Source organism: Harpia harpyja, chromosome Z, assembly GCF_026419915.1.
Source record: "Harpia harpyja isolate bHarHar1 chromosome Z, bHarHar1 primary haplotype, whole genome shotgun sequence".
NCBI lineage: Eukaryota > Metazoa > Chordata > Aves > Accipitriformes > Accipitridae > Harpia > Harpia harpyja.
The window spans coordinates 51,702,927-51,730,741 of record NC_068969.1 but is presented as its reverse complement, the minus strand read 5'-3'; the positions used below and the strand labels follow the sequence as shown (position 1 = coordinate 51,730,741).

General features: G+C 39.2%; 1 protein-coding gene across 2 annotated transcripts in view; it reads left to right on the top strand.

The window, feature by feature from the left end:
• The window catches only part of WDR36 (WD repeat domain 36), a 38,579-nt gene extending 34,579 nt beyond the window's left edge, over positions 1-4,000 (top strand). Inside the window, exons 22-23 of one of the 2 annotated variants that reach the window (XM_052777184.1) lie at positions 1,103-1,290; positions 3,075-4,000. In XM_052777184.1, coding sequence (XP_052633144.1) covers positions 1,103-1,290; positions 3,075-3,224 — 338 coding nt within the window. In that variant the 3' untranslated portion in view covers positions 3,225-4,000. The remainder of the gene's footprint in view (positions 1-1,102; positions 1,291-3,074) is intronic. The other variant, XM_052777185.1, reaches the window with a different exon arrangement.
• The last annotated feature ends 23,815 nt before the right edge of the window (positions 4,001-27,815 follow it).

Genomic DNA, 27,815 nt, shown 5'->3' with positions numbered 1-27,815 from the left:
TCTAAGCCATCTTGGCTTACCATTGGGATGGAGAAAGGGTTTCGTACCTCACATCAGGACTGTGAACAGAGATTGAGCTGGGCACCTTTTCCATATTGTATATGTACCAACCTCATAGTATGTTCCATGCTTGTTTTTTTAATGTCACAGTACAAAAATGAGTTAATGCATCTCTTTAGTACTGTTAATATCACAATTACATTTAAAACTAGCTAATGATTTTCACAGGAATCAAATACAGGTGGAAGCAGATTTATACTACCGAAGGAATATTAGCCAATGCCTGATACCATTATTTACCATGATATAAGAGTATAAGAAGTTGTACTTCTTAGCAAAAGAAATATTAATTAGAGGACATTTTTTAAAATGTTTTTACCAACAGCTGTCTTTGCAACCATACATATTTTTATTTCTGCATTTTTAAAGCAAGTGGATGGAATTCTCAAAGATCAGGTAGGATTGTAGAAATCCTGAGGAAGAACATTTACGAAGAGGAGGAAAGAATTTGTAAATTGCATGTATTTCTATCAGGGAAAAGATTTCCACTGCCCACCCAGGTCACAGGAAAAGCAGGAGGAATTCACTTTACAGAAGTAATAACTACCTTAGAGTGCACCAGATGATCCTTGATTTAGCTTAATGTCAGTAACAGTAAACACTGTAAAGATTCCTGGTAAAAGTAGAACCCTGTCTCTTCTAGGATGTATTTGCAGTAATAGCTTGAAGTCCTGAGTATATAGGTGATTCTTGCCGAGATGTAAAAGGACAGTTACATGGTTAATAAGAAATTTTGTTCTGCTTAAAAGACAGAAATGGGAAAAAAAGTGATACAAAGATGTTACTTGTATTTTTCAAGGTGAACTTACAAATAAAATGCAACTGTCTTATTAGAGATACACTTCGCTGTAGTATGTGATGGTACAGTAAATTAAAGGCAGGATAGCATTTTGTGGAAAATGAAAAAATAAGGAAACAGTAGAAGCTTGAAATATACAGTCACTGCTTAAGAATTTTGGAATAAACTTGTCCACATGAAGGATTTGTAAGATTCTTTTCTGCAAATATTACTGATAATGTATCCCTCAATGCTTTAACACAGATACAGCTCCACTTAACTTACTGAAAAGCTTGGGACCATCTAACATTGAGATAGAACTAAGGGGTTTGGCCCCTGAAGGTGGTGGCTCAATGGAGGTGATGCTAAGCTTTTTGAGAATGATTGGGATGATGCTGAATAAGAAGTACAACTTTGAACTTGCGCAGGCATACCTTGCACTATTTTTAAAGGTAACAATTTTCTTATAAAATTCTATATTAGTCCTGTTTAAAATGGTGGTTGTCCAGTAAAAGGATGTAAATTGTCTGCTTGAAAGAATTATCTTAAGTGGTTTTTGTTGGGGATGGTTTTAAAACGACTGACTGAATGTATTGGATAATTTGGCAACTCATCAGGTCACAGTCAAGAAAAACTTGCTAAAACCAGATACTGTGAAGAGGACCATGCCAGACAGTTTTTATTCTAGTATTCGTTACTTAGAATTGTTTTTATTTTTGTAACATACCTAACTTTTTTTAATGGTTGTTAATTGCTAAGCTATGCTATGCTATGTCTTCAGTAAGACAAGAATTCAATGCACAATGTTTGGGGAAGTACAACAGGCATTTTGTTAGACTTATCACTAGACACAGCAAGCCTGACTTTCATCTTACATGTCAGTGGGCTGCCTTTCTTCTGTCAACTGTTAAGCACCACAGAGCTAATGAAATTATTCCCAGGTTGTGGAAGTTAGAAAGTTATTGTGATAAAATACAGTAGCAGTTACTCTTACAGAGAAGGTGGTTCTGCAGAAGGTTGAAACCCTTCTGATATACAAATGCTTACCATGTCAAGATACTCTGATTTATGAAACTGTGGGAAAGCAAATAATTACAGCTTACTAGTAAAAAAGTTGTTATAAACATTCAGACACATGCAATACTGTCTATTTAACTGAATATTTCTTGATAGCAATATTGCAGGGATTGGTTTTCAAGATAGTGTAATGCTGGACAAATATGACTTGCTTGTTTCCTTTTGTTGGGGTTAAATAGAATGCGTGGGACAGCTTCCACAAGAATAAGTAGTGCAGATGAATAGAAGTAGATCTGTAAAGTGAAACACTTAGGGTTGAGGTCTTGATATTCATTCACCAATGGCTTTTTATCATGTCTATTTATTATTAGTCTGGTCCTATGGACTGGATATGATTAATAGGTGCAATATTAGATGTTAGAATTCATCTTTCTGTTTAGTTTCATACAAAAGAAACTTAGCTGTTGTAAAGTAGATTAGGGACAGCTAGGTAATCTTCTTCAGAAATGTACTCCGGATTTGAACTGCAGTAGAATAATATAAACTCACCCTGTGACACATGAACACTAATATCTTTTGTTGTAGGTTCCAAGTAAAACAGCTCTGAGCTTAGCAAGACTCCTAGATTTAAGTGTAGCCAGGAGAATAACTATTCCATCTGTTAAGTGTTAATGATGTATTGCCTCTCTACGAGACTGAGAGGTTTCTTTTCTTTATGCTTTACCAAGGTTACTGTTTATTACATAGGAAGACATCATCTCTATCAGTATAGAGTGTGCTGGCATCATTCTTCTTGCTTTATGCAACACGGATAATTAAAATAATAATCCTGATTGACCTCAGGGCATCTGTTTACCCTTTCTAGCCTAAAGAGGAATTTGTGATGCAGGTTGGAAAGAGGAGAAGGTTACCCTCTAGAGAAGTGTGTGATTAGGATAGATTCAGCAGCAGCGTCAGAAGAAGATCTAGTAAAGCAATAACACATTTAAGACATTTTGCTGCCTTATCCTATCTAATACATATGTTGAAGTAAAATGGCTTGTAAAAGACTAGCAAAAGGGAGGCAGCATTAAATGGAGGGAATTAATTGAAGGAAGAGAGTCCTTCCCTTACTTGGGAAATTCCTGAAAGCAAAGTATTGGAATTGAATGAGGAAACTGATCTTTTAATTTTTTTATTATCTGTGTTTGTTTCACTAACTACTTGTTTTAATTTTCAGTTACATCTTAAGATTCTGTCATCAGAGCCAAACCTATTGGAAGAAGTATCCAGATTGTCAACACAACTTGAGGAAACTTGGATTTATTTGCAGACTCTCTTCAATCAGAGCCTCTGTGTGTTAACATATATGAAAAGTGCTTTGCTGTAAAATACTTAAGGATTTTGCCTGAAGTTCCCCTTGGAATAATAGTACGATTTATTACCAAAAATACTGGATTCCAATAATTATACCAGGACTTCTGATGCTGTATTTTATACATCTGTGTATGGTAAAGTGTTTTAGAACGTGCATAACTGAGTATTTTTGTTCCCTTCAGTTGGAGCAAAAATTAGTATGTGCAGCTTAAATATTCACGTTGTATTAGTTTGTGCTATCAATGAACAAACAGTTGGACAGCTACAGGTAACGTAGCTAGCTACCTTATGTTTTCATGACCAAAAATGTTAATCAGCATGAAGAAATTACTTGAAAAAAAAAAAAAAAAAGTGGGAATGTAATTTCTGTGCAGGAAACCAAACCTGTATTTTGCTTAATAAACAATTATTGTTGATGCAAAAATAAAACAAAAACTCTGAACTCTTAACAATTTATTAACATTAGTTTAAAGCAAATGAATATAAAAATTTCATTCCTCTGCAATCAAAGCGTTTCTATAAAGCTTGTAAAAATTAGTTTTCTTCTCCCTTTGGCAAGCTGTGTTCACTGTTTTGCCTCAGACACCGATTTCTGAAAGTAAAGGTTTCTAGCTGCACTAAAAATGATGGAACTTGAAAAAAAAAAAAAAAAACCTAAACCCAAAAAACCCACCCAATTTTTATAACCAGGTTTCTTGCTCTAATTTTGGAGGCTCAATTTCTTAGACAAATTAGTATTATTTTTTTAAGGAGATAAAGATTACTGAAATAAAAGCTTTGAGTTGTGGGAAATTTTTGAGTCAGGTGTTATTTTTATGAGTTGATATTTAGGTTTCACATAATAATGTTTGGGCAGATTTTGGGAACTCAAGAGTGGGATTATCTTTAAACTTAAACTTTGCTGTTTGAGAGTACTGCCTCAGAGCGGAAGAATCTCCTGAACAAGGCCTTTGCTGTAGTTCACACGCTTCAGCTACAGACACGGATTAACAGAGTAGCTAATACAAATGCATGCAATTTTCATGAGAAAACTTGAAAGGTGGTGTCATGGTTTCCTCTGTACTCGGCACTGGTGAGGCTGCACCTCGAGTACTGTGTTCAGTTTTGGGCCCCTCACTACAGGAAAGACACTGAGGTGCTGGAGCGTGTCCAGAGAAGGGCAACAAAGCTGGTGAAGGGTCTAGAGCACAAGTCTTATGAGGAGCGGCTGAGGGAACTGGGGTTGTTTAGTCTGGAGAAAAAGAGGCTGAGGGGAGACCTTATCGCTCTCTACAACTACCTGAAGGGGGGTTGTAGTGAGGTGGGTGTTGGTCTCTTCTGTGAGGTGGCTGGAGACAGGACGAGAGGAAATGGCTTCAGGTTGCAGCAGGGGAAGTTTAGGTTGGACATTAGGAAAAATGTCTTTACTGAGAGGGTTGTCAGACATTGGAATAGGCTGCCCAGGGAAGTGGTTGAGTCACCATCCCTGGAGGTATTCAAAAAGCGAGTAGACAGGGTACTCCAGAACATGGTTTAGTGGGCATGGTTGATGGTTAGACTCAATGATCTTGAAGGTCTTTGCCAACCTAGATGATTCTATGGTTTAAACCCAGCTGGCAAGTAAGCACCACACAGCTGCTCACTTCCTCCCCCTGCCCCCACTGGGATGGGGGAGAGAGGCGGGGGGGAGGGGGGAGTAAAATTCATGTGTTGCAATAAAGACAGTTTAATAGGACAGAAAAGGAAGGGAAAATAATAATAACAGAATATACAAAATAAGCAATGCACAATACAGTTGCTCACCACCCACTGACCGATGCCCAGCCAATTCCCAAGCCATGGTGCCCCTTGGCAAAATCTCCCCAGTTTATATACTGGGCATGACATCATATGGTATGGAATACCCCTTTGGCTTGTTTGGGTCAGCTGTCCTGGCTGTGTCCTCTCACCACGTCTTGTGCACTCCCAGCCTCTGCCGGCAGGGCAGTATGAAAAGCTGTGAAGTCATTGACTTAGTATAAACACTGCTTAGAAACAACTGAAAACAATCAGTGTGTTACCAACATTCTTCTCATCCTAAATCCAAAACACAGCACTATAGCAGCTACTAAGAAGAAAATTAACTTTATTCCAGCCAAGACCAGGACAATGAATTCATTGCATTTGGCATAAGACTGAAACAGTAGTGTGGTTTTGTTGTTCTATATATGTGATATTTTTTTTTTAATGCCACCACTTTTTAGTTATATATCCTGGAACAAATTATCTGCAGACATGTACATGCAATGTAGAGTATGGAATACTGCCTGAAACAAGCAACAATTCCATACGTATCATGAGATCAGCATCCTTTTGGCTGCTCAAATTTGCAAGAAAAGTCATCAGGGTTATCAAAGGAGTGCAAAGGTGATGGGAAGTCAGCTTTTAGCTTCTCTGTTTTCTGGCTGTTCTTTATCCATAACTTTGACTCATGTTAAAGCTTGAAGAGAACAGAGAAATGCTATGGAAGTTTACAGACTGTGGCATTCTAGCCAGTTAGGACTGAGAGTGTGGAGTCCATGGGAATGATGTACACTTGAGGGGTTTTTTATGAAGTTTAATACTGAGATTTAAGAAAATCCTTTGTACCATAGAATGATTAGCTTCTGGTGATACCCGTTACTCCTAATTTCTTGAATGGATCTGAAGCAGTCCCAAATCTCTCGAACTTCAATGTTAATACATAATAAACATCTGAGCTTATAGGTGTTACTGTAACTAATTTAGAAGATTTTAAAGAATCATTTTTTGAACCGAGACATTAGAATATTAAAAGATTAGTAAGTCAGTAGTTGTGGACCTGCCTCAGTAGAAGAAGGAACAGTGGATAAAGAACTTTCCTCTTGGATCAGAGCAAAGATCTGTCAAGCCTAGTGTCCTTTCTCCAGCTGGAGCAAGGAATAGATGCAAAGGGTCTAGCAAACAGATCATGTGTAAAGCAATTCCTTCTCAAGCACATCATGCTGGCTTTCAGCAGACAGCTATTTACGTACTTCATGACCCAGCTGTATTCTTAACAGTTGTGTTTAATATTCTGTGACAGACCTGTTCGTTCTCTGTGAGTTCATCTAATCTCTTTTGGAACCCATTATCCTTCACAACATCCTGTAGCAATGGGACCTACTATTTAATTAAATACTAAGGGAAATAATGTATTTCTGCTTGTATACTCCAGACCTGCTATCTTCTAATGTATGCCCCTGCTACTTCTTGAATGTGAGAAATAATAATTGTGCTCTAGTCTTCACGCTTCACAGAGCAGTTGTGAAATGGTTTCTACTTGTGAAGGAGATACTTCGTTTTACTGAGTGCACACATGTTTTTTTCACTGACATACAAGAACCATTTTTGGGCACAGATGTTTAAATCTGTATGTACAAGATTTGTCTACAAAACTCGGAAGATTTGTAGAGGGTGGTGGTTTTTTACTTTCTTTTTTTCTGGACTACTTGATGTAATCCGGAGAAAAAAGACATACTTTTTGCCAAACAGGCCATTCTTCTGAAAGCAGAACCAGCAAGCTAATTTTTGCGAACAATTGATGTGTAATCCTGTTAACATAATATTTGCAGTCTGGGTGATCTCATTAAATGTGTTAATGCAGTTTCTTATATCATACACAAATGTGTTTGAAGTCTACCTGGAAGACTTCAATTGTTTCCTTCAGAAAATAGTCTTTAGATGTTAGTGGTATCCCACCTCCTTTATTCTTTTGTCTTTTCCTCAAAATTCCTAGTCATCACTGCTATTTCAGGAGTGTTTGACTATTCTTAAAGCTGGTTCCAGTCTTACATCGATAGCTCTGATTGCTTCTTGTTCTTAGCCTTTTATTTTGTCCTTTTTCTCCCTGCGTCAAAATGGTGAGCAACTGTTTGCCATTAATCACTTCTTCAGAAATAAAAAATAATCTCTACTTGCTGGTGGATATAAGTGGATATTTCATCTGCTACTTCCTGTATTATTCCTTCATCCAAGACATCAAGGACAATATCTTGTGATACTAGTCAAAAGTTGTTGATTACAAGTGGTAAGCCACATTACAGTGGCATTTGATAGGTTGGGCTTCATGTTGTCTATAAGAACTCGTTTTAGCCTATTGGCATTGTAATGGCATATGCAATAGGGTGTGAGAAAAATCATTAGTTGTATTAAGGGATATACTTGTTAACCCAGGCTTTCTTCTAAGCAGGACAACTAAAGATTTTACCATTCTTAAACAATGCCAAGCTTGTTTTAGGCTAGCTTTTACTAGCAACTTGTTACGATTCTCCACAGTACTGTGTGTCACAGCACTCCTCCCAGCTTCTTCAAGTCTGTTATTTGCCTGTGCCTGCCTGTGTTCCTGTTCTCCATTTTCACCATGATTTTCTCTGCTCTTTGGCTTCTGAGCATACCTGCTCCTCTGTCCTGTACACAGCAGTCCTGTCAAGGTAGGTCTCAGTACTTCCACTATTTTACTTTGACTGTATTGTACTTTCCAAACTGATTTGGTACTCAGGTGAGTACCAAACCGATTAGTTGGACCTTGTTCCCTGAATTTGTTGCTGGCTGGATTCAAACTCTGAACAGTGAAGGTTGCTCCTCTCTGAGCTATAATAAGCCTTCACTGCAATCTTTACTTTCCTTTTTCTTTCAAGTAAAAATAGAGGTATTATGAGGAAAAATAGGCAAATGTGAAGTGAGAGTAAACAGATGCAAATGTTTACACATTGTTCAGTAGCCAGCATAGACCCCTAACTTGAAGCACTTGAACACTTTGTAAGTTTCAAATTTAACTCTTGCTTCTTCAAAAGAAATGTTAGGAAAGGTCTCAAGTCTGTGCAAATTGTCATAATGCAAGCATCATTGTCCCAGAGTAAGGAAACTGGAAGGTACTCATTTGCATTCTGTGAAGGAGAAAAGCCAAAGCATTTCTTGGTGTATTTGAACTCTGTTGATGAGCTGTTGAAGGAGTTTAGTATTGTTTAAAGATCACCAATCTATAAGTAGTTTCTCCTTTTGGCCATTGACATCAGCAGATGTTTCCTGAGCATGGTATCTTAGCATATCAGTATTTTCAGCACATCACTAGTTTTAAAACTTGTGCTTCTTAAGAATTACTTGATGAAAAATTATCTTTAAAAAAAAATAATTTTCCTTTTTAGAGATGAGGAATCCAGTCAGTGCCTTACTTGATGTCAGTGCAAGGAGTCTGCTTTACTTTTTTGATGGGTCTGCAGTATGTGTTAGAGGAGAATAAAATGCTGTTGTTAAATGTCCTTAGCACTTGTGCTTTTCATTTTGTGAAGCAGTGATAAATTGAGGAAAGAAAAACGAAGGACAAAATAACTAAGATCTTTCTGCCCTAGCTATTCCTTTTTCCCCGGAAGGATTGAGTGAGCTCTCTGATGCTCTGTAGCACATCATGGAACTTTGCTGGTTAGTGGCAGTCTCTGGAAGATACCTTTTTCTCCACTGATGAGTGTACTGCTAGTTCGCAAACCAGTCCATGTGGCTAAGTGGAGGTACATCCTATTGTCCTGACTCTCCAGTGTGTTAAAAGATCTGATGTACTGGCTGTGTGGGTGTTAGAGTATGCCAGTGTTAAGGGTCATCCCCCTGAAGGATGAGACCACCTTGGTGATTGGCAGTTACCTGAAATCACCCATAGAATAAATCAGAAAAAGGTAGAATAAAATAATGCATTTGTAGAATCCTCACTCAGTTGCTATGTTTGTGAAGGCTGTGGAAATAAATTTACCTACTTAAATTAGGTCCAGAGGATTCCTTCATCCTGTGTTAGCCTGTAGTCAAGCTGCTCGTTGCCTTACAGCTACATAGCTGAAGATTAGCACTTACTGTCTCTTGAGTTGCCCAATGTTGGTCTCAGAATAAGATGTGAATTTAGCAACTCATCCCATCTGTTAGCACCCCAAACTCTCCTTGAGAGTTATTTAGATTCACATGTCTCAAAAGGATTTTGTTAACTTAGCTCCCTGAAAAAGTGGTTATGACATTCCTCTCTTGCAACCAGTGATGTTCCCCACTGCTTTGGAAATGTTAGCATCTCTTTGGCATGGCTGGAACTGAAAAGTCAAGGTTTGACCACACAGGGTTGTGCAGCTAGTTGTTGTTCACATTTGAGATTAACCTTTATATTTGCTCATTGCTTTGGGTTGATGAAAGGGTAAGGGATGACTGCCCAATTCTCTTTGATGAATTCAATTTCAGCAAAACCAAGATAAACATAAGCTATTTCAGCAGTGCTTACATCAGTGCTTAATTGAGATGGTTTACTGATGGTGCTAGAATAAACAGCATCATCTCAGCAGAAATCCCTGCAGCTCCCTTCATGTTGATGGCTGAGGATGACGTCCTACTGGTGCATATGGAAAGGGCAGAAACATTTGATGCCTTTTTTTCTTCAGTCTTCACAGGCAAATCCTGCTTCCATTTTCTGTGTGTAACCACCATCCTTTCTGAAGGAGAGGAGCTGCCAACAATGGGGGAGCAATGGGTTAGAAAGACTTTAGAGCACAGTGCTCTGCAGTCACCTTATAACCATGGGACTGCACAGGACTTACTTACGCACAAATGCTGTCCAATATAATGGCATTGCCTATCAGCTATAAAAAAGCATTGTGATTGAGGAGGTCCCCGACAACTGGATTGAGGCTGCTGTGCCCATTTTTAAAAAAGGTGAAGTGGAGGATCCGGGGAACTATTGGTTGATCAAACTTACCTCAGTGTCCAAAACAATCATGGAGCATGTGCTGCATGTGCTTTTGGAATCCATCTCCAGTACACAAAGGGGAAGACAATGAAGAACAACTAGCAGAGTGATGAGGGCAAATCATGCTTGACCAAGCTGGTTACCTTCTAGGATGAAATGGCTGCTTAGGTGGACAAAGGAAGAGCTATGACTTTAATGATAAAATTCAGTGCAAGTATAACAGTATGTAATTACTTAATAGTCTATTATTAAACATTGCAAATTGCTACTGTTAAAGTCAACAGGCATGCTGTCAGTTAAGATTTTGCACACTTTAGTGCTTGTTCATTGTGTTCTGTGTGCCATGTACATTTTACTCTGTGAGCTGGCTTACGGGTGATACTGGGTCTACAGCATAGAGGTGTGAATTACTTTTGCAGTAATCCAGTATAATCAGCATTACAGAAATTAATTTAGTCACGTTCTAATTATGCCTAATGCATTATTATTTTGTTAAATATCCCATAGCAAAGAAGCTCAATAAATTAGATGCAGCAATGTTGAATAATGCTACTGGCATTCGAGAGATTTGCAATGAGGCATAGAAGAATTAGACTGCCAAATGAGTTGAAAGTATTTCAAGTGAATGTCTGATAAGAAAAATTATTCTAAAATTGGTGCGTGCCACAACACATTTGACCATTTTACAAGTTCTTGCCTTTTATCCCTGGAGGTTTCATTCTTGTGTATCGCCACCATATTATGTCCCCTGCTGTAGTTAGAGATCTTTCTTCTTTTTATAATAGCTTCTACAGCCTGACTATTTTATAACCAATTGGTAACACAATTTGTGCTTGAGCAAAGACCCTGTTCCTAAGGTACAAGGCACTTAATCTGGGAATGGTGAGATGTCCAAGAAACACTTAAGAGAGACTGTAAAAACATGTAGCTAGCTGAGAAAGAGACACAAAGTGCAGTTGTCTTAGGGAAAAGAAAGAGTCTAGAAATGTATTTCTAGAGCAAGACTCTGCCGCTTAGGCTTGGAGACAGTAGTAATCTCAAAATTGTAGAAGAAACAGACTGGGATATATCTTTTCAGGAGCTAGGGACTTACTGCAAATAGAACTCACTCCTTAGCAAGGAAAATGCCTGAGGTGGTGTAAAGAACCTGTGCAGTCAGAAGAAAGACTGTCAGCCCTCAGGAAGAGGATGGACCCCACTACAGTGGTACTTGGCCCAGGAGAAGGTGTCCTCTCTAGTGATGCTGTCCCCTTTGCAGCATCTCCCACAATAATTAATGAAAACATCAGAGCAGATACCTGAATACCAGTGCAGGAGTTACGATAAAGAAACCTGCTTGGAAGAGCAACACAGAGCCTCTTTCTACACAGGAGGAATGGGAGACAGTGAAGTACATAGCAGTGAACCTTCAGGGAAGCAACAATCTGATTGCAGAAAGCCTATAGTGGGTAGAGACAGGCATCCATATGTTCCTCCTCATCCCTGCCTAGTAGTGGGACCATTGTGGCCATGCTGTAGAAGCCCTCTTTTCCTTTACAGCAAGGTGACTGCAAGATCTTGACTTTATGCGTTACATAGTTCCTGTGGGCAAATCTGCTTAGACAGGGTCACAGAGTCCAAAAGTGGCCCCAGTTGGCTAATGTTAAACATTGAGGATATCATATGCATGATAACATACAAGTTGCAAGATGTCTCCTGGCCTTCCTTAGGGGACTAGACAGGAATGATTTCCTCATACACAGAGGAGCCAAAGCTGGAATTCAGCCTGTCAGAGAACTGTAGCTAGTTTTCTATATAAATTGGGATTCGTGTCTGTGTATTGTGATTGCCAATGTCAAGATCTTAAAGGGCAACAGAAAGAAATGAGGTAGTGGGCAAATACAAAGATACTGCCAGAGCATTTACTTGATAAAATTATGTGGAAAATGTACCAATTTTTTCGCAACAGAAACCTGTTAGTGAGGTATACTGAATGTTTCCACAAGTTGTCAAGAGCTGAACAGATTTGTCTTTATGAAATAGAAGGTTAAGGTAAGATTTTTTTTTTTACCAGGAAAATGTCTGTTTCTGCGAGCTTGGAAAATTTGTTAACCTACTTTATAAGTATTTGATTAATCTGCTTTGTAAAGAAAAAAAATACTGAAATTGTCAAAGTGAAAGGAAAAATCAATTGAGGTAAAATAATGAAGTAAACTTTAATGCTAAGGGCTAATGATACTGAAAACAATATGTGCTAATGAAAGTTTGATCATCTTAGATTATTTGCTCCATGCGTATGAGAATATTTCTTAACTGAGCTCAGTGCCTGGCAGTTAAAGAATAAATCTTGATTATAGCATACACATATAAAACAGGCTATTTCGACATGACTGAGGAGGTGCTGTTCTTCTGGCACATGCCATTTCCTTTCATGCTGAAAGGTGAGGCTTTGAAAAATCTCATAAATTTTTTTCAAGCAGAATCATAGCACAGCTCAGATACTCATTCTTCAGCTTATTTATCATCTTGATATGTGGGAGGAGGAAATCCTGGAGCCCCAGATCATTACAGATGTTATCAGTAATCTTAAAGTAACTCATCACCCCAAATCCAGTTAAGTCTCTGGACTAAGAAACACAGATGGAGTTCTGGGATTAGCAGAAGCTGGCCCTGCAGCTTGATATGCAACTTAAACACGACCGTGAGCTCCTTGATATGCCTGGTCAGCCTAAAGAGAAACGTAATGCAGTGACTGTAGCATCAGATGAAAATGGTTCGGATAAAATGAATCTAACCTCATTTGAATTAATCTAGCAAGAGCTGTGGGCTGGTGCCCAGGAGTGGAGTGTCAATGTTAAGCCAAACACTGATACTGGAGAAGGAGCCAAACCCAAACTGTGGTGGTAGAACATTCTTACCATCTCAGTGTGTTCCATCAGCAAGAGGGTGGTTACAACAGCCTCTCTGAAGTACAGCTTTATATGCTGGTCCAGATTTGTTGTTCTTCTGATTTAAATACTATTTTAAATACTGGTTACAGTCCTAAAAGAGACGCTATGGTCTAGGTAACTATTAAGCTGTGTTAGTGCTCTGATTTTAACAACTGACAGCCCTAAGTGAACTGTAATTAAAATGACAGATTCCTGTTGATTAGAGATATCTACAGTGAATCTCTAGCCACTGACAAGAAACAGGCTTCTATGCTAGAAGACAGTCTGCTGTAACAACAGGGAAAAAAATTATTTTTTATAATAAGCCATAAATGAATTTTCTACTGTTTTTCCATAATAAAATAGTATGCTATTTTGAAAAGGGATCAGGTTAAAAACTTTAACTAAGAGACACTTTTGCAAAGCTTATGAAGACAAAACTGAAAATAAAGTCCTTGAATAGTAATTAATCAGGAGTGAGAACTACATTCAGAAAAGCCAAGTAACTGTTTTACATGCATTGGATAACATTAAATGAAATAATTCATTGCCTTTAAATAGAAAAGGACAACTGACAGTTTTCAATGATGTTCCGGTCTCTCTTGTTCTGTTGAAATGGGTCTACATGGCCACAGGCTTTTTGCCTCTCACAAATATTAACCTAACTAGGTATTGGAAATACATATAGATAGCAACAGACAAATGAAAACAGATTTTAAATCTAATAATATATAAAATTCTGTGCTTAAGAGAACTGTGTAATTTTCCTCCTTTTACAATCAGCTTTTACTTTTTTTCCCAAAAGGCACTCTCAAGATCTTCTTAGCTATGACTATCATCCTCCCCAAACCAGAAAAGCAAAGGTTTACTAGCATTAATTGATGACCTTTCCAATTATTTCTGCCATTCCTGTGTCAATTTCTGAGAAATTGTTCTTGCAGTATTCACCCCACTGATTCACCGCATTTATCATCTACAGAAATTTTAAGAGCTGAGTAAAACATTGTAGACACATCTGGTCAATTCAGCATTTTCTCCTCCATGTTCCATATTTCTAAACAAGATTCTCTCTTTACATTGCTTAGTTATGTTTTTCTCCTTTAACTAAAAGTAAGGGTGTCTTACTAAAATGACAGGATTGTTCCTCAAATTGTACTAAGATAAAGGAAAAATCTTATTTGTTCCATTAATCTCTCTAATTTCCACTCTAGGATTCAAACTGTAACAATTATCCTTTGTTGCCGTCTGCTTCTATTCCTGTTAGAGACTAACTTGAAAGGCAAGTGCTTCTTTTCCTGTTGTTATTGCTTTAGCAACCATGTTCTTAAGAGCTAATTCTCAGTCTAAGCAGCACCTGCTCATTTTATAATGTTGGTAACAATTTCCACTTGCTCAATGGGAGGTCCTTTCATCCAAAGACTTAAAGTGCTTGACAGCAACCCATGAATATAGGAGTTATCAGAACTGTGTGACATGTAGGGAAATGGATCACGTAGCATAGTACCATGTAGAAATATCTGTATGTTATCATGTAGGAATGTTAGCTAGAGGTTGGGTTCCCAGCTGTGGCTTCCAGGCCTAAATAGTTTGGTGCTAGCTTGCTCTCTCTCGCTTTTTTCATCATGCAGTCTCAATATATCCATTGTTGCTGAATGTCCTCTACCAAGTCTGCGGAATGACCAGAAATAGTAGAGAGGAACTGCAACCCTTGGCTCCTTGTCCTACTGTTCAGAATTAGTCCTGTCTTGAGAAACTTGGGGGTGGAGGAAGAGGAGCGATGAAAATCAAGGTTTCTGCATTCAAGGTGAGATGGACAAGAGCAAACCCAGTCTTTAGTTTCCATGTTGCGACCTATGGTTTTGACATCTGACCAACTGTGGTTTTGTGAAGATCGCTGCTCAAGCATTTTACCTAGGAGTTCCTAATAACTCAACCTGTCTTCTCCATCTCTGGCAAAAGCCTTCAGTGCTCACCTGTATTAACTGCAAACAGCACTTCTAGGTTTATAGGGAAAACAGAGTGATATATCACCATTATGCAAAATAAGTTACCCAACCAGTCAAATGCTTACAGCCTTACTCTACTTCAACTCAAGCCAATTTCTTTCTAGCAAGAATAAAAGAATACTAAATGGTCAAGTCTGGCGCCTAGTAAGACTGGTTCATATAACAGCACTGATATTCATAGATGGATAGACAGCAACCTCTGGATCTGATTCTACCCAGAAATGCAATGAATGAGGAATTGCTCTGTGAATGCTGACAAATCTAGTCATAATGTCGTTAAAAGCTGTCCCCTCTCTTTCTCCTTTTCCCCTATGAAGACTACTCTCTGGATAGCCAAAGTGATGGTAAAGAATGTGTTGCTGTCCCTCAGCCATTTCGCTTTTCTTACATATGATGAAAGGAAATTTACATTTAAAAGATGAGGACAAAGATCTGAAGATGAAGTGTAGCCGTGCATTTACTTCCCTTCCTGTGCTGTGGGGCCCTGACTCTTTGCTTTAGAGCCCACAAATCATATCCTTGAAGTTCCTATGATGAAGGGTTATAAATGTATATGGAGGAGCAACAAAAAGGCAAGAAGATATGCTTTTGTCATGTGCCTGACTTTTTAGTGTGCTTGGTTCTCAGGATATTCATTATCTGTGGATCTAGTAGTGTGATGCATTATTAAAGTGGCCTAACATTTCCCCTAAGTTTCTGGTTTTCTTCAATTGTACAACACATGGCATCAGAAACCCCATGTCAGACTTCTTTGCATCTCTTAGGCCATAGTGAAGCACCATATGGAGTTCCGAACATGGTGGGCTTCAGGGTATATACATAAACATTTAGTTACTAACTAATTAGCTGTGCAAATGCCTTACTGTGAGTCAAACCCATCAGTCTTCAGAAGTGCCTACACAGCAGGAGATTTTTTTGGCCAAAGTTTTTCTCTGTTGTGATGAACTGAAAAGTTATTTAGGAAAATAAGTATAGGAAAAATCACTTCAGTAAGATCATATTTTTATCTGACCTGCTGCCTAAGTTTTGCTTTAAGCTGAGATAACAAATGTGAAATTTTAATGTAACAATAATAAGGGCTCTGTTAGATCTGACTGAAGTGGCCAAAAGCAGATGCCAAGGAAAAGTGAAACACATAAACCATATCTGATACTTCCTCTGAAATACTTACTCAGCCTTTACCAATTTGAAATTAATGGACTATCTGAGGCAAAGGTGGTTTCTAACTGTTCTGGGATATTGAACAGTGGGTTTGTCTTTCATGAATCTGCCTGGCGTCTTTTGAATCCATCTACATTTTTGGCACCTGCAGTATCCCATGGCAAGGAGTTCCACAGCTTACCTGCTCACAGCTACCTCCTCTTGCTTGCTTTGAGGCTGGCTGCTTGCTCACTATCTTATTCCCCTTAGTTCTTTCACTGAAAAAACCAGCAAACAACTAATCCTTATCCATCCTGGGCTTCCCCCAACGCCTGCACTCCTCTCTTGATTTTCTAGTTCTTTAGTTTGGGTAAAATTAAAAAGGAAACAGTTGCAAAGATGACCGTGTAATGGGAAGGAAAATCTTCTACCTAAGCAATGTAGATATAGGTATGTATAAACGCTGAGCCGTATAGCACTCTTATTTAGAAAATGAAAAATAATTTTTGTATGACTTCATGTTTTGAATGCTTTGATAAACAACCATGAAGGCTGATTATTTCCTGAGTTGTAGGCAGCCTGGGATAACTGTAAACATCAGAGACTAAGTCACTGGCTGCATCATCCTCTTAGTTAGCTGGCAGTGTATTAATCTGGAAAGAAAACATAGGCAAACCTTTTGGAATCCCTATCCTGGTTTTCAAATGTATCTTAAAAAAACATTCACAAAGCAGCAAATGAAAGAGAAACTGCAGGTAACAAACTTACATTGTTGTTTTCAGATACTTCATGAACTAACAAGTACTGCTTCTGGAATAAAAAAAATGCTCATTCAGAATGTATCAGCATTTTGTCAGCAATATCCGACAAACTTGTCAAACTCCAAAAATCTCCATTTCGTTTCATTGCAGGGAAGACCATTTCACAATAACATTGGTTTTCCCTGGAAGTTTTATAGTAAACAATGATTTGGATAAGATCCTGGCCCAAGAGGACAGGTCTTCAAGTTGTGCAGATCCTCTAAAAGATGGAGACTGTGCTTTTGCAGGTTCTTTGTAGTGTATGGACCCATTAGCAGTAATGGATGACAGCCCCATTTGGGATGTCATGATCAAAGCACTCTTTATCTCGTTCACTGTAGAGGAGTTAGCAGACAGCTGGTGAAGCATGTTTGGTTATGGACTGTTACCTTGGAGCACACGTGTTGCAAAGTATGACATGGTGTTTAACACTGAAACAGGCAGAAAAATCACTGAGGATATAAATAGTTTATTGTGTTCTCTCTTTTGGATACATGTTTAAATGTTTTTATTATTTAATGGTATCACTTACAGTATTTGAGAACCCAGTAACTGCTCTGGGACTCAGTACAAACTTTAAAAAAACATATTCAATGTTTTTGTTTAATGTTCAAGTGCTGTAAAGTGAATGCTGGGTATTGATAAATTATATGTGACATTTATTGTGCTAGATTCTGTGCTGACCCAGAGCTAATGGAAATTACAGAGTATGGCCTGTATTTGTTCCCATTAAGGGTACTTGGTCTCAGTAGCACCTCAGGCTGCTCTTGTCTGATCTTGTTATTTGTTTAGCGGTTTGAGCTGCCTAAAGTCTTTCTAATTCCCATGATCAGTTCCACTCCTGTAAGGATAAATACAGTATGCAAGATGCCAAGGAGCAAAGTTGAAAGAAGGTAAAAATTTGCAGTTAAGACTGGGGTTGTGGAAAAGCAGAATTTTCTTGTGTTGCATGCAAAACTGGAACAGAAAGTTTTAAGTTCTGTTCTCAGATCTGTCACCATCTCTCAGTGCCTATAAATAAATCAGTAATGTATTCCCGAGTTCCTTCATCAGTGAAGTAATGCTCAGTGTGTTACTGTTACCAGGGATTTAAGGGAATTTTTTAAAAAATGAGCAAAACAATGTGGCAGACTAGAAGGGAACATCCTGCTCAACATGCAAGTAATACTTTGGCACCTAAAGGTTGTGGCCTGCTCTGTGCTGGAGTATCATATTATGCTTATACATGTCTTGTTAGAACAGTTTCATTTAGCTCTCACAAAATCTTTCCAGCAGTTGGCCTCCCATAACTGTCAGAATGATTGAGTAATTTGGATGCCTTCCAAGGCTCCTTCTTTTCCCAATAACCTAGATTGTTTCAGATTGAGTGTGCTGTGGAGAAAAAAATTTGCCAGGAATTTCTGTTACAGGAACTGGTGGAAACATCACTGAACCTGACTCAAACCAGACAAGCATATGGTTTGCTACAAATTTATATTAGCAGCTCTTGATCATAAGTATCAAATTTAGGCATATTAAGATTCCTGAACAATTTTAATGTTTGGCCTTTTGCATTATGGACAGTGAAATAATCGTCTGATGACAGATGGTTAAAAGACTGCCATCCCATGCATGTGGGCAAAACGTGAAATAATATTGGAATTGTACACAGACATAACAAGGGAATGTCGGTGGCCGGCCTGATCTAGTGAATGGGGGAGTTATCATCCTCATGGTGAGTGACAGGTGTGAGGAGCATGGTCATAGGCTCTGAAGGGACTCAGAGGCAAAACCAAGTAATTTTTATATTTGATGACTTGAACTAGAGGAGTTATATAAACAAACCAACACTCTGGGAGAGAAATTATTTCTATCATCAGCACCATTCTGAGTAGGCCTACATTGTATTTGTTGAAGCCCAGGAACAGAACCTGAATTAATGGAGGTATGAATAGTTTGGGTTACACGGATAGGTAGGAAAAAAACATATCCAAAAATACAATCTGGGAAGAATCTGCAAGACTTAGACACAGCCTGTTTTGTGGCCAGGGAGATAAGGGTCATAGATGAGACCTAGACTGCAGGCAGGTGTGGTAGCCATCTAGTAGCAGGTAGCAGGCAGTAGGTGTCATGTTGTTGAAAGAAGGTATCTACAAGTAGGACTGGTCTGAAAGTGCTTTGATCAGTAGAAATCAGGTGTTAAGAATCATATCCAGTTCCTAAGCCATCTGCTAAAATGTCTTTCCATAAGCACCACTCCTTCTTGACACACAAGGTGGCAGGTAGCTCTCCTTCTTCCCCATCTGCTCTGAGGGTCCTAGGCTTTACAGTAATAGCTTGCTGTCACCCTACCCTTTTCCCCTTTACATGTGGAAATTCTGATGATTAAGACAAGTTCTTATCGTATATTTGCCCACAGCACTGAATCACTGTGCAGCTTCCCCACCTTTAATACATCCAGTCCAGGAGAGCCTCAGGGGCAAAAGTCACTCACTCCAGTAAAGATGTGGTCAGTCTGTTCAGGAGCAATTTCTTAGTCTTAAAAAAGTCCAGATGTTCTTCTGCTGTTGTAAGCATTATCATGCTTTAAGAATGATATTTTTATTAAACTTTGTAGCAACATGAAGGAATTGGATTACTTTTCAAAAGCTGATGACTTCACCATTGCTGAGATACTGTCTGAGAAAGAAAAGGAAAATCCGATGTAGGATGTGGTGGATCTGGAGGTCAGGCATCATCTCTGATAGTGAGTGCAAAAAACCTACTCACTCAGGAAGCTGGTGTTAAAAAGTGACTTATTAAAAATAATAGCAGAAGAAAATCTGTAGTGCTTGAAGAAGAAAACGTGGTTTCTTTAGCAGCCCACTTCATGCTTGGATACCTAATCCAAGACCCATCAGTCAATAGGAGATTGCCATTCATTTCAATAGGAGGTAGCAGAGGGAGGAGAGGTGGGCGCACCTCCCCAGTGAAGGCTTTTGAGATTTATAAAACGCTTGAGATTTAGAAAACAACTACTGCATTTTTTTTCTTCATTCTTGCATTCAAGATGCTAACTTTTCCATTTTTTCTCCCACAAATGTCACAACCATAAAAATCTCCTTTTTTTTTTTTTACTTTTTGAAATTGAAAGTTGAATTTGGATACAGTCCAGTTGCAGCTTCTGGGGCTGTAGAGAAAAGACAAAATATCACAAGAGTCAGTTGTGCTGGTAACGACAAGTTTGTGTACCTAGTCAGTTTTTAATAATGCTCTGTATGCTGTCTGCAATGTGTTAGCCAATTCTTGTTATGTGTTCACAGATTAAAATCTGTCCAGCGTTTGTTTTTAAACTGGAGGAGACCACCACCCATTTAAAATCTTTGGATCTTCAAATGAAAGGAACGTCACTAGCTGCGAGGCAGCAAAGATTTGCAGCCATGTTAACTCATACTGTTTTCTGCCTTTATCTTTTTTAGGCTAGAAAACACTTTCAGCAACTCTGCTAGATCATGGTCTTAAATAATTTTTGGTAATTTCACATGGTAAATTATTTGACCCCTGCTGGGAATAAAATTTCATGCTAGCTAACATTGTTACAAAAGGAGCATGTGCTATATCGGTAATAGCAATGATGTGAGCGCTGAGTGCGAGTATTACAGTTTTTCAGCGAGTTAAGCAGGCTTGAGATGCAGAAATGTAAATTCACTAAAGATTGCCAGATTTTAATGATAAGCCATGTGTGATAAATTGATCAGGAAGCTCCGGATGGGGAAGGGGGGGGGGGAAGAGCATGTCGATAGCATCTAACTGGTGGTAGTCTCCTTACATTGCCAGGAGGCAACAGATATTTTTGACCTACCATTTAATGAGAAAAAGAGATACCACTTGAAGATAATTTTATAACTCACATGTATTCATTAGTATCCTTCTGCTTTCATCTGCTAGTTTGCATTCTGGTTATAAAACTCTTGGATATATTGTAAGCAGTTTAAGAGCAAGTGGGGGACACTGGCCTGGGGGAACATACTTTCAGCCACTGGAAGTTGCCTGAAGCCACTGAGGCACGAGAAGTTTAGATTTGGTCTGCTGTAGTTTCTGTTTTGTTTCCCAAATGAGGTCCCTGACGAACATTTCTCCCCAACCCCATGGAGCATCGCAGCAGTCTCAGCACCTGTGTCCATCCATGGCCTCTTCATCCTCCACTGAAAAAGCTCTCCTTCTTGCTGCTGGGATCAGCTCCCCTCCAACGTGGCCTCTTTCCCCTTTTCTTTCCTGAGAGGCAGGCACATCAGTGCCACTGGTGCCGGGGCAGCCACGGCCCTGCGGAGTTGCGTGGTGCTGGGGCTGGCCACCTCACGCTTGCCTTTCGGAGCTGCGGGTGCCCCGTCTGGTGCGGCAGCCAGAAGACATCAGCAGCGAAGGGCACGGCCTGGAAGTGGTTTTCCATCTCTTGCAATGGTCTGTTCCTCCTGCCTCCTTGGCTGATTTCCAGTTCGTACGTATTCGGTCTGCAGACCAGTAGCCTTCTAAATTAAAATGTAGCCAGTTTGGCCCACACAATATATTGCATCACTGTTATGTCAGACTGCAGAAAAAAATAATTGTCTTGTATTGATGTGCTGAATACACAATACTACATTTGGCATTGTTGCGCAAGACTCCTTATTTTCAATAATAAATATAAATGACTCAGCTCCAGAAGCAGCTTTTTATTTGTTAGTTGGTTATTCTTTTCGTGGAAAAAATGAACCTGGCTGTATTTCAAGTATGTGAACTATGGCTGATTGTTCATAGATGTATTTTAATGAATTAAGACTACTATGAAGTAATTAAACCTTGTCATGGAGAACATCTATCTGGCAAATGTACTTATTAGCAAAAACAAGTTGTAGAGCCAGTCCTGGAGTCTTTCTTCACTGAAATTTATGCGAGCTCCTGCTGCTGCTGTCCTGTTCAGGGGTCGACAGTGCTTCCATTTTAAAATCAGCATTTTTAGGAATTCAGTCTGTAAACATGATTGTGGCAGAAAGTTGTAATATGTATAGATAACTTAGGCAGAGGGCCTTTTTCTTTTCTTGGTTTCTGGTTTGTTTTTTTTTAAATATGGATATCTGATCCTTTGCCCACTTTTTTTAATCTAAGAAAACATGGTAGAGACTGCTGGTTGTGGGTGACACTTTCTACAGTCTATAAAAAAATTTTGCAGTTCTTGTAGCTGCTGTTTTAAACAATGTACATTTTTTAGGAAGTTGACGGGGGAGGCTGGATGATCCGGTGGCATGGAACTAAGTCTGCTCCTTTAAAATTTGAAAATTTTGCTACTGGAGGTCAGAACCGAAGTTTGTACTCACCAATCTACTTAGTCTTTGACTTTGTTCAGCAAGGTCTACACATATGCTTAAGTTCCAATAAAATCGACAGAATGAATTGAAGCCCATTTTTTCTGCCTTGCTAAATAAAGATACTAAATGTAGAATGAAAGCCTGTTTTCCAGGATAAGTATGCGGTGAAAGTGAACGGGAGCTGAAAAGAGGGGGACCTACCCTGTTCTTAATGTGATACATGCTAATTAGATGCCTATAATCAGTCAGAAGGAATTGAAGCACCTAATTGCCTGTTCCTGCATTAAAAACTTTAAAGAAGCATTTCTGGGAAGAACAGATCATGACAAAATTACCTATGATTACAAGGGAGGGGATCTAATAGTGCAGGTGCACTCTCAGAGTCCCATAGATTGGGTCATGATCCAAATTGAACTGAAACTAATTCATGTTATTTCAGCAGATTAATACAGTCATCTGTGCTGCCCTGACCAAACTGAAAGCAGATAAGCTTGTTTACAAGAGCTGGTCACATGCACCTGTATTTATGAAGCTGTGCATGGTCTGTGTGGATACCATCTACACAAGTCACTTTGGTGTTAGTTCATGGCAACAAATTCCACCGACATCACTGGGACCAGGCATTCAGCCTCCCGTTTGCCTGTCTCTAATTTCTCACAGGCACATATCGAATATACGGTGTTTAAGAAGTGCTCTTTGTCTCAGTTCTGTTCTGTATTGCTAGTCTGGCTGTCACAACTTCATTCTGCTTTTCTCATTTGCAGCCTTTGGCACTGTCTTTTTCTAGATGCATCAGTGTAGTAGAAAATTTGTATTTTTGCTGAGGGAGTGATTCTTGGGTTCAGTTAGAGAAAAAGAAAAGGTTTTTGCTCTGAAAATCTATCACTAGTCTGGTATCAGTGGTATAACCTGTATCCTTGAAAATATGTATGTCATGGTGAGTGGAATTCTAGAGAAAAAGCACTTCCTTAAATGGTCTTAAATCAAGAGCTGGCCTTGGTATTTTTTTTTAAATTGAGAACAAAGTTTGTGTTGAAATTGCTGGGTTTTGCCAAGATCTAATAACAATATTAGAGTTCTGCAGAAGTGTATCATTCTGGGTATATAAACTGGCATGGTGCTCTACAAAAATACTACGTTTGTTGACCAAATTGCTGAGGATTTACCAATCTGACAATAGTACAACAGGAAGGTTATATTCTTTAAGAGAAGCTGATCATAAACACAACATGGACTTTTAAAACTGTAACTTAAACTTGCTTACTGGCACAGTCCAGTTATATTTAGAATAAAGACAATCTTATGTGTCTTCCTCAGTGATCTGTTATTCTTCAGACCTAGTTTCATTGCTTTGTTTTAAACATTTTACACACATCACAGTGACTTTCATAGGAAAATTCTGGGTTTGGTAGGTTAGATAGAAGAAGCCCAGATCTAAGTTTGGAGGTTGTAGAAGAGCATCCCATATAGAATTGAGTGAATTGCTGTAAGCCCAAGGATACCCTGAATTTCAGTATTCTATTTGCCTAGCTTTCTGCTCTAACAACAGGCTGACTGATGTGGCCTCCGAGTTAACTTAATTTTTTTCGTTTTCTAGAATTCCTATTCTTGTCATTTACATGCCATTAATCAAAATGCAGGCCAGTTACTGAAGAAACCATTTTTGATGAAAAAGCTGCACACAATACATAAAGGATACAGGTGGAAGATACTAGGAATAGTTATACTTGCAGTTACACTCTCTTCATTACTGTGCCTAAAAACGGTGAGTATGATTTGGCCAAATCTTGCACTTATATCTTGCTTTCAATTGCCGTTAGCACTTCTTTAACTAGGAAACTGTTTTTCCTCTGGTGGAGCATCAGGTCCCAGGTGAGGCTATTGAAAACTAGTACAAGGAGAAATATACAATTTAAATGTTGACTTCTGAGAGCAAAGACTCCCAGTGGTGTCAGTGGGTCTTGTATCTGCCTGTAAGAACTTCAAGATTTGGCTCAGAAATATTGTACAATTTTAGAGGCAGAGGAAGGGTAAGCAACGGATCAAGATATAGATGACCGGTGTATTTTCCAAAGTATTAAATCAGTCTCCTACTTAATAGCTGTAGGTCTATTGAGAAAAATAATATTTGGGGATGTAGTACTTATGATGATGATACAGCACCCACTTCACTCAGTCCTTCTTGTGACAAGGTGCTAACCTAGATGTGTTGCCCTTAAACTCCAAATGTCATCACTTCGGGAGAACGTCCGCACCTTCATAGCACTTATACTCATGTTTCTTTTTATTATTTCTACTTGTTTGAATGTTGCAGTGGCTTTGCCACAGAGGCTTTCTTGGTCTCTCTTCTCATGACCTGCTAAACAGTTTCCCCACTGACATCCCAACAAGGAAGAATTACCCAAGAAAATGGCTGTGAGTGCTACCCAAAAGCATGTTGTGTTTTGCCACGTTAAGCTGCATGACTGAAAGACGTAAAAAGCCATAGCCAATATAAATATACCAAACAGATGGTTCTCCACTTTCCTATCTTTCAAGCTCTACATGTCTGGGAACAAAGTTTCTTTTTGTTGTCTCTGCTGCTGCTGCTTGTCTGTCATAGAACTGGGGACTTTATAAACCAACACCTTCTCCACAGAAAAAAAGCCTTGGTAGGAACCCAGTGTACTGTTTGAGCTAAACTCAGTTAATAATTTTGTATTAAAAAAAATGCTGGAAACAATCAAAGGTTTTGTGTAGGTACTTTTGAAGTTAAACATTTTGCTTCAAAATTAACTTTTGTTGTTATAAAAGTTCTATTGAAAAAGATAAACAGAGCTGAGTCAAATGAAGTATTTTGATTACTTGAAATAAGTCATTTGCATTTTACTGCAAGACCCAGAAATACTGATTTCAAGTTGCTTTGTATAAGTTTGTGTGGGATTTGGCCAACCAACCAGGAAGTCTCTTGCAGAGTGAGTCTCAGACAAAGAGCAAACACACACACTGTCTTCACTCTGGTGAAGAGCGAAGAGTCTTTGTTTTTTTTCTCTCATTTCAGATTGAAAGCACTTCTTTCCAAATGCAGTCAGCAAAACTTTATGAGCTCTGCTATTCCTCAGCTCGCTTTAGATAGCTCACATTTCCTTCCCTATATGAGTTAAGATGCTTATCTACATAACTGCTGACATTTCGTAACAGTGTCTTCTACAACTCCTAGAGAAATGTAAAAGTGGCAAGTAAAATGGAGGCAGTCTTGTGTGATTATTTTCTGGAAACTTAGTGTAGATAAAGGCAAGATTAGCTGGTTAGCAGATAGATATATCAGTATCAGTGCACTTCTCTTCTGGTGGTGTAAAAAACCCATCCTTTTCCAAATCAGTTGTACAGCTGCTGACGCTGGAAGGGAACTGGTGACAATCTTAAACTTCCTGCAAGGTGTCTGGCCAAGTATTTCTTTCACTTACATCTGCTATCGTGCTTAAAGTTCATTGGCATTGCCTAAGTATAAACAAAACCAACATTAGTTTCTGATCTATTATTAAATCATACAATAGTTGTTTAACCCTTAACAAGACAACCCCCCCCCCCCCAGTATCAAAAGCCTCCATCTAGGAGACAGAATGCAAGAAGCATTGAGAAACATGCACCAAGAATAGCCTGGAGGGTGCTTAATATTTTGGTTGGTTTGTTTCCACATACTGGTCAGTGATTTTAGTACTGCCTTACTGCACAGCAGCCCTATGGAAGCAGGAGGAATTGTTTTGTAAGTACAAAAGCTTTCTGTACATCTACAGTAATTATGTGCAGATCAGCATTCAAATTGTGCATGATTTTTTGCACACACATATCTTGTCATTTACTCTTGTAAATGCTGAAAGAACACTTATACCCTCTGGGTGAACTCAGCTTTACCATGAAGACTGGACCAATACAGCCTTTTTTTAAATATATATATATATATATATTTTGAACGTCCATGAATATTTAAGCAAAAAATGGACAGATTCATTTGAACAATATACTAATTTGTGATCACGGCATTTTGATTTAGTGAAGAGTTCTTCACTGAATTCAATGTTCGGTATTTCACTGATTGCATTTCAGTTCAGATTAAAAAGAAAGAGATAAGAAATACTACTTGAGGAAACCAGAATGCCCCTAATCATGTGTCCAAAATTTTTAATGACAATAAAAGGAATTTGTAAGTCCTTGCAAAGTGATTTGTACAAGTCAGATGTCACCAAAACTTTTAGATACATTACATAAATCAAGGGTCTAAACTATGGTAAGGGTATATATAGTAGCAAACTACTGAGTGAGAAATAAACAAGAAAAATTGTTTACATAACCAATGAACCTTTCTGCTTTTTGCTTTGCTTTTGACTTACTGTATTGGGTTTGTATGGCAGGGTTTTGGTAGCAGGGGGGCTACAGGGGTGGCTTCTGTGAGAAGCTGCTAGAAGCTTCCCCATCTCCAAGTCAGACCCTCCTCTGGCCAAGGTTGAGCCCATCAGTGATAGTGGTAGTGCCTCTGGGAGAACAGATTTAAGAAGGGAAAAAAGTTGTGGCGGGCACAGAAACTGCAGCTGAAGAGAGGAGTGAGAACATGTGAGCAAAACAGCCCTGCAGACCCCCAGGTCAGTGAAGAAGGAGAGGGAGGAGGTGATCCAGGTGCGGGAGCAGAGATTCCCCTGCAGCCTGTGGGGAAGACCACGGTGAGGCAGGCTGTCCCCCTGCAGTCCATGGAGGTCCACAGTGGAGCAGATATCCACCTGCAGCCCATGGAGGACCCCACGCCAGAGCAGGTGGGTGCCTGAAGGAGGCTGTGACCCCTGGGAAGCCCATGCTGGAGCAGGCTCCTGGCAGGACCCGTGGAGAGAGGAGCCGACGCTGGACCAGGTTTTCTGGCAGGACTTGTGACCGTGCCGTGCAAGGGACCCATGCTGGAGCAGTTCATGAAGAATTGCAGCCTGTGGGAAGGACTCACATTGGAGAAGTTCGTGAAGGACTGTCTCTCATGGGAGGGACCTCACGCTGGAGCAGGGGAAGAGTGTGATGAGTCCTGCCCCTGAGGAGGATGAATCGGCAGAGACAAGGTGTGATGAACTGACCCCAACCCCCATTCCCCGTCCCCCTCCGCCGCTGGTGGGGGAGGTGGAGAAAATTGGGAGCAAAGTTGAGCCGGGAAAGAAGGTGGGTGGGAGGGAAAGGTGTTTTAAGATTTGGTTTTACTTCTCATTGTCCTTGTTTTGATTTGATTGATAATAAACTAATTTCCCCAAGTTGAGTCTGTTTTGCCCTTGACGGTAATTGGTGAGTGACCTCTCCCTGTCCTTATCTCGACCCATGAGCCCTTTGTTATATTTTCTCTCCCTTCTACACCTGAGGAGGGGAAGGATAGGGCAACTTTGGTGGGCATCTGGCATCCAGCCAGGGTCAACCTACCACACTTGCAGAGGTCATACAGGTACGTGAAGGTGGAGATTCTGAAATACAGCCTCTATACATGATATCCACCTAGCTCTACTGGCAATTCTACCAGATTGGTTTATAATTCTTCATTTAATCCTTGATCAATTTTATTGGAAAAACAATAGTTGAAGGGACAAGTGTAATAATAGAATAATACATTTGTTCTGTCTGCAAATGTGATCATCATTGTTAATCCCCATTACTGTAATTAAATGAGGGGGACAGAGTTTAAAAATTTAGCTAAATGAGAATTTATATGAAA